This window comes from Coffea eugenioides, unplaced genomic scaffold (genome assembly GCF_003713205.1).
Source record: "Coffea eugenioides isolate CCC68of unplaced genomic scaffold, Ceug_1.0 ScVebR1_1;HRSCAF=6, whole genome shotgun sequence".
In the NCBI taxonomy this organism is placed as follows: Eukaryota; Viridiplantae; Streptophyta; class Magnoliopsida; order Gentianales; family Rubiaceae; genus Coffea; species Coffea eugenioides.
This window is the reverse complement of record NW_020862447.1, coordinates 76,820-83,841: the sequence shown is the minus strand read 5'-3', so window position 1 is coordinate 83,841 and position 7,022 is coordinate 76,820. Positions and strand designations below refer to the sequence as shown.

At 37.9% G+C, this 7,022-nt stretch overlaps 1 protein-coding gene across 1 annotated transcript; it reads right to left on the bottom strand.

Annotated features, from left to right (window-relative positions):
* Positions 1 to 498: 498 nt before the first annotated feature.
* Positions 499 to 1,254, bottom strand: LOC113756121 (omega-hydroxypalmitate O-feruloyl transferase-like). The gene has a single exon (XM_027299915.1). The coding sequence runs from the start codon at positions 1,252 to 1,254 to the stop codon at positions 499 to 501; it is 756 nt and encodes a 251-aa protein (XP_027155716.1).
* Positions 1,255 to 7,022: the final 5,768 nt, after the last annotated feature.

Here is a 7,022-nt window from a genome sequence, read left to right as displayed (position 1 = left end):
AAGAAGTTGCTTCTATTATGTAAATTATTACATTTAAAGAAATTTTTTTAGTTATTCATTAAGGTGCATAAATTAGTTAGATTTACATGAAGTGCACGAAGGATAAACTTAGATAAACCCTGTTTCCTGAAAAATTTTCATAGGAAAAGGATTAGGTGGTCACATCAAAAGTAGAGGGGACTAAAATTGGGGAAAGGACTAATATTATCATTTACCCAAGAATTACCTATTAGAAAACAGGAGGAGAAAGTCCATCAAAAGACCAAGGAAACAAATAGAATAGAATAGCTAGTACATATTTGAAAATCCAATCCAATACTATCAAACACAAAAAACTGAAAATTAATACTCTAATACCATGTCTTCTGGGCTATAATGTAGCACACTTGATAGTTCTACTAATTTACAGCACATGCTGTCTAAGTAACTTCTTCATGGCCATCTCAATTCAAGAATATAATGACCTTATTCTGGTAGCAAACAGCAATGCCAATGTACTTACTCCAGCTCTTCTTTCATAAACCCTTCAAACCTTTCCATTACAACTGATGGTAAGCTCAATGAGACAACTATGTTTTCAATATCCTTTCCTTGGGATACGCACACAACTAGGTTGTCCACAAGTGAAGCAGGAGCAACTTCTTGTGGATCTCCCCACCCAAATTTAATTTCGTTAAAAGGGAGCCTACTCCATTTAGAGATCCAAAATGTGTCTTGAAACTCAAGTTGTTGTCTTGCCACTTCATAATGGTCTATGGCTGATTTGATGTAGTCTTCTGTCACTGCTTTTGTGGCATCGTGTACAAATTTTACTGCAAATGAAAATGGTTTTTGAGCTAATTCTCCTGCCTTGGAATGGGCACATGACCAAGCAATGCCATTTCCAAAATAGCAGTTTGGTAATGGTGGCTTGGACTTAGGTCTACCGTCAACAGCAGTGAGAATTCGAGTTGTCGCTTCTGGTTTGATTTTAAAGGCCTTAGTCCAATTGATCCACAATAATGCTGAGATTAGTTCAAAATTCGTTGGAGTTGTACTGATATCTTTAACTTCCATAGCTAAAAGTCTTAGCCTGCAGAGGGTGTTTTTATAAAAGCAAAAGGACTTATGCATGACTTTTCCATTCAGAGAAGGTGGAAAAGCAAGTCTCTTCTTTTCTTGTTTTATGTATTCATCATGAGTAATATTGACGATTGGAGGCAGCCTTGGAGATAATATAGATCGATCCAGATGAGGCAGAACTGACAAAGGCATGCCTCTTGCAACTTCAGCCCAAGAGTTCATGAAATGTATGAAGGATGTTCCATCAATCAGAACATGATTGAGTACCACTCCAACGGCTATACCACGGCATTTAAATGTTGTCACCTAAACCAAATGTGATGTTGTTAAGGGTGAAAGAATTTGCTTAAGGTCTTAAAGAGTAATAAAAAGCAATGAGAAGAGACAACAAAGGAAATAAACTCGTGGCATAAAGCCACTAGAAAACTTAGCATAGAACAGATTTAGTGAATATTTAATTTCGTGCTTATAGTGCAATAGCAAATAAACACGACGAGAAAGTTGCAAAGGATGGACAATTCTATGGCCTTATATGTGTGAAAACAAAAGGGTGAAAGAGCTACAAACAGAATCAAAGAGTTGTAGAAGAAGAGTTTTGAGCTTTCATAAGAATTAAAGATCTTGAGTTCAAATTCTGCTTTCCTTTTTACTTTTTAAGTTCCATTCTTTCCCTGATAGATACATATATAACACTTGCGGATCCTTGGTTGTTTGATCCTTGTTTGGATGTTGGGGTAGAAAAGGATTGTTCTATTTTGGCTATTCGCTTTTCTAGTTGGATTAAAGGTTTGATTTGGGGATCTTTATGGAATTTGGTTGGTATTTCATGAGGTTTGAAAAGTGGGTTTGATGCGGAGGTGTTCTTGGAAGGGTTTATGCAGAGGTGTTTTTGAAGTATCGATATACTCTTGATTTGATAGTTCTACTGGGTTTGATAGATCTACAAGTGAATCTGGTAGATCTATTAGTTTGCTTTTCAAGGATTCTTGAGGATTTGGTAGGTTTATAAATTTTCGTGTGGATGCATGGATTGATTTTATTGGATCTAGGGATTCTGATATGGTTTTATAATCAAAAGATCTAGGGATTCTGATATATGGGTTGATTTTGGTGGATCTACGGATTCTGTTGAGGATTTATAAGAGAATTCTAGTATATGAGTTGTTTGAGATAGACTTGCGAATGGATCTATGAATTTTGGTGTGGAAGCTTGAGTGTTTATAGTTTTTGACATAGAAGATACAGGTTATATAGTTTGGTTTAGATCTACAGATTCTGATATAGATCTCTGGATTATTTGGATTCATACCAGTCAAAGAATTGGATGTGTTGCTTTGTTTTTCTCAAGAAGTCATAAAAGCCTTCTTGTATGTTTTTTTTTGGCTTCTCCATGATATTTTTCAAAAAATTGTTTTCTTTTAAACTGATTGTGATTTGCAAAGAATTCAGATATAAGTTTTTGTTTGTCGATCTGGAATTCAGGAGGTTTGTTTTCTAGTTTTTTTTTTTTGAATGAGAATTGATTGTTCAATCCGAGCAATTCGAATTTGAAGGTCGTCTACTGGTTTGGTGTTTAAGAAGGATTTGAGAAAGTTAGAATTTGTTTTGTAAAAAGAAGCCATAAGCAAAGACAAGTAAATAAATAGTTAGACAAATAAATAATTAAAAAAATATCCTTATAATCCTCTTCCCTTTGGCATGGAATCCTTCGGGATCCATGGAGGATAACTATGTTTCTAAACTGATTATAATAACGATAGTGAGGACGTTATAAGAATAGGTCTAATCTTTTGAAAAAGATTAACTATGCATGACGACTATATTTCCAAACAAAGCTATAATATCAATAGTATAGGCTCTGATATATGTATATATATATATATATATACATATATATATAATTAAAGTTTACATATGGATGACTGGCTGACCAAAAATGCAAAAACTTTTGAATATCTTCGTTGCAAATAGCAAAGAAATAATTGTTTTACAAAAACATGAAAGAAAAGAGCAGATATCAAACATTCACCATGTAAAAAAAAAAAAAAAAGAAACTGAAAGCAATAAAGGTCAAAATGGATGACAAAGAAACAACGTAAGGGAAAACAAACACATGCAACTTATAAAGACCTATAATTCAACTCATTGGAGGGATTGTCGGTTTGAAACGGTACGATTAAGAAAAATGTTGGTTCAGCCGTGTCTGATTGTTGTATTTTGTACAAGACTTGGTACAGATTTATATAAGTTATTGCTTTCATATATGTATATGAATTAATTTTCTATACACTGACAGTGTATACACTTTCACCATTAGATACATGACATATAATACGAATTTAAATTTGAAACTCAAACTTTACATGTGTCATATATTCAATCGTGATCGTATATATACTATTAATATGTATAAGATTTACTCTATATATATATATATAGACACACACATGTATTAATTTTCATGGATAAAATTTAGTGGAAAACAAAATTCTACTAGTGTAAAGCCGAGTCATACAATAAAGTACGACAATCAAACAAAACCGCAGATTAGTACCACAGTAGCCACTACAACAACCTGCTTAATTAGTACCACAGCAGCCACCGTAAGAGGTTTTGAACCAATCAATTTTGTATCGCATAAAAATGCTGCAAATATGTCAGGCCAACACAAATGTAAGGCAAGAAACGATGACGTATGGAGCAAATGAAGTAATATGAGATTTAAGTAGGACGGTGTCGTTTAGCAAATGTAAGAGTTGTTATAGGAACACGCGATTGGTAGCTGAGTTAGTTAGGGAGGTTATTTCAGCTGAATTGTATAAAGCCGATTGGAGAGAGAATCCATGTAAGGATAATAACAGAATTATCATTTTCCCTCTCTGGCTCCTTTCTCTCTCTTTCCGATCTCTCTCCCTCTCTCTGAGATTTCCCCTTCCTCTCCTCCTTTTTCTCCCTCTTTTTCCCCAATCTTCTTCAGCCCGCCAGGGCTATATTCTTCCCAATTCCTGATTATGCCACTCAGTCCCTGACAAGTGGTATCAGAACTTGTTGAATCCTCGGAACTGAGCAATAAATGGCGGAGAGTACCAGATTCAAAACACTGGAAGAGCAGATCAAGAAGCAAGAATCCAAGCTTCAAGAAGTGATCGAACGTCTACAAACATCGCACCACCAGCAGCAACAGCTACGCAATGAGCTTCTGAACTGGAGGAAAACAACAAGCGGATGGAAGGATTAGTGATAGGAATGAAACAGGAGATCAGTACTCTCATTAAGTTGATGACGGAGAGAGAGAAGACCTGTACTGAAGCTGGAAGAACCCTAAGTGATCAACCACCACTCTTACCGACACCACCACCCAATCAGAGGCTACAGTTAGGAGGTGAAGGTATCAGGAATGAGAGGAAAGAGTCAGGCAAGATTCTAATTCCTAATCCTCCCAAGATTGACTTGCCTTTGTTTTCTGGAGACAATCCGAGAGACTGGATCAGGAAGTGCCATAAGTACAGTGTGAATTACCAAATTCCGGAAGAACAAAGGGTAGAAGTTATAGAGATGTACTTGGAAGGGAGGGCGGACAAGTGGTTCCAGGGAGTGAAGGCAGAGAGACCTGAGATAACCTGGGAGATGTTTGAGGAATTACTGTGTAAACGATTTGGTTATCAGGCAGGGAAGGATGTGGTGGAGGAATTCAATAAATTGCATCAAAGAGGGAAGGTCGAAGAGTATCAGGAAAAGTTTGAGGAGCTCAAGGTATTGATGACAGTAAGGAATCCACATCTGAGTGAGGCTTATTTCATATCAAGTTTTGTGAGTGGACTAAAAGAGGAAATTAAGACTATGATTAAGATGCTAAGACCTACATCCTTATCTGAGGCTTTTGACTTAGCTATGTTAGAAGAGAATGCATTGAGTCTACAGTACAGGAATCCCAAGGAAAATGTGAAAGTAAGCTCAGAAAACAGATTTGGAATGTCAAGAAGTTCCTCTCAACAGCTGAATCACAACTCACACTACAGGATGCCTCCAATTAATTCATTTAAAAATACTCATTTTAAAGGCAGACCAGTTTCACCTGCAGATTCGGAATCCAGGAGGATTTCTGCGCAGGAAATACAGTATAGAAGGAACCATGGCCTCTGTTTCAAATGCGGGGAGAAGTATGGACAGGGCCATCAGTGCAAGTTCAGCCATTTAAACTTCATGATTAGTGAGAAGGAGGAGGAATCTGACTTTGAAGATGCAGTAGGAGAATAGGATGAGGCTACAGGCAATCCTGGTGAGGTGATGGAGATGTCCTTGCACACTTTATCTGAGGCTCTCAAGAGGAAGACCATAACATTGGTAGGGAGGCTTGATGGAGAGGAAATGCTGATTTTAGTGGACACAGGCAGCTCAGACAGCTACATCAGCAGCGAGAAGGTAATTGCATTTGACATACCATACCAGCTGGTTAATCCTTTTTCTGTAATTGTGGGAAATGGGGCCTGTGTAACAAGCAAAGCAATATGTCCTAAGGTAGTTTGGGGAATTAACCAACACAGATTCTGTTATGACCTTAAGGTGATGGATTTGAGTGGCTGGGATATAATACTTGGGGTAGATTGGATGACTCAGTTTAGTCCTATAACTTTTGATTTTCACAAATTGACTATCTCCTTGCAAGATCAAGGGGAAGCTGTACACTTGCAAGGGCAGGCTGAAGACTGTGATTTAGACCTCATTAGAGGAAATGACTTGAGGACTTTCATAGAGTATAAAAGGCAACTCTGCATGAACATGAGATTGGGACAGGGGGACACGGTCCAAGAGACTGTGGTTCCTGCAGGAATTCAGGATGTCATTGATGAGTTTGCAGATGTTTTTGAAACCCCTACTGAATTACCTCCATCAAGAGGAATAGACCATGAAATTCCATTAAAGCCTGAGTGTCAGCCTTTCAAGATGAAGCCCTATAGATACCCTCACTCTCAAAAGGGGGAAATTGAACAACAAGTTAAAGACATGCTGCAGCATGGAATAATAATTCACAGTAACAGTCCTTTGCTTCACCAGTTTTGCTGGTGAAGAAGAAAGATGGAACTTGGCGTTTCTGTGTAGATTACAGAAGGTTAAATGAGATGACTATAAAGGATAGGTACCCTATTCCCAATGTGGATGAGCTGCTCAATAAACTGGCAGGATCCAGGTATAAGTCCAAGCTGGATCTCACCTCAGGATATCACCAAATCAGAGTTAAACCCAAGGACACGTATAAAACTGCTTTCCAGACGCATTGTGGCCACTATGCGTTTCTAGTAATGCCTTTTGGGTTGACTAACGCCCCAGCTACATTTCAAGCTCTTATGAACCAAGTATTTCAGCCATACCTGAGGAAATTTGTCCTAGTCTTCTTTGATGACATTTTAGTCTATAGTCCTACATTGGAGTTGCATCTACAGCATTTGCAGACAGTGCTATCAGTTCTGAGGGAACATAAGTTGTTTCCCAAACGATCAAAATGCTCATTTGCCCAGCAGACAGTGGATTACCTTGGCCACACTATAACAGAAGAAGGGGTGTCTATGGACAGATCCAAAGTTGACAGCATTATGGACTGGCCAATCCCCAGATCAGTGAAGGAACTGAGGGGATTTTTGGGATTGACAGGCTACTACAGGAGATTTATCAGACACTATGGGGTTGTATGCAAACCTCTCACTGAACTTCTTAAAAAGGACAACTTTACATGGAATCCAGAAGCTCAAGAGGCCTTCTGCACTTTAAAACACATAATGTGTACGGCTCCTGTCCTGAAGTTACCAGATTTCCAGAAGCCTTTCACTATTGAAATAGATGCAAGTGGGGGTGGTATTGGGGCAGTCTTAATGCAGGAGGGCCATCCTATCACTTTTTTAAGCAAGGCCTTGTCTCCAAGGAATCTGGGATTGTCAGCTTATGAAAAAGAATTACTAGCTTTG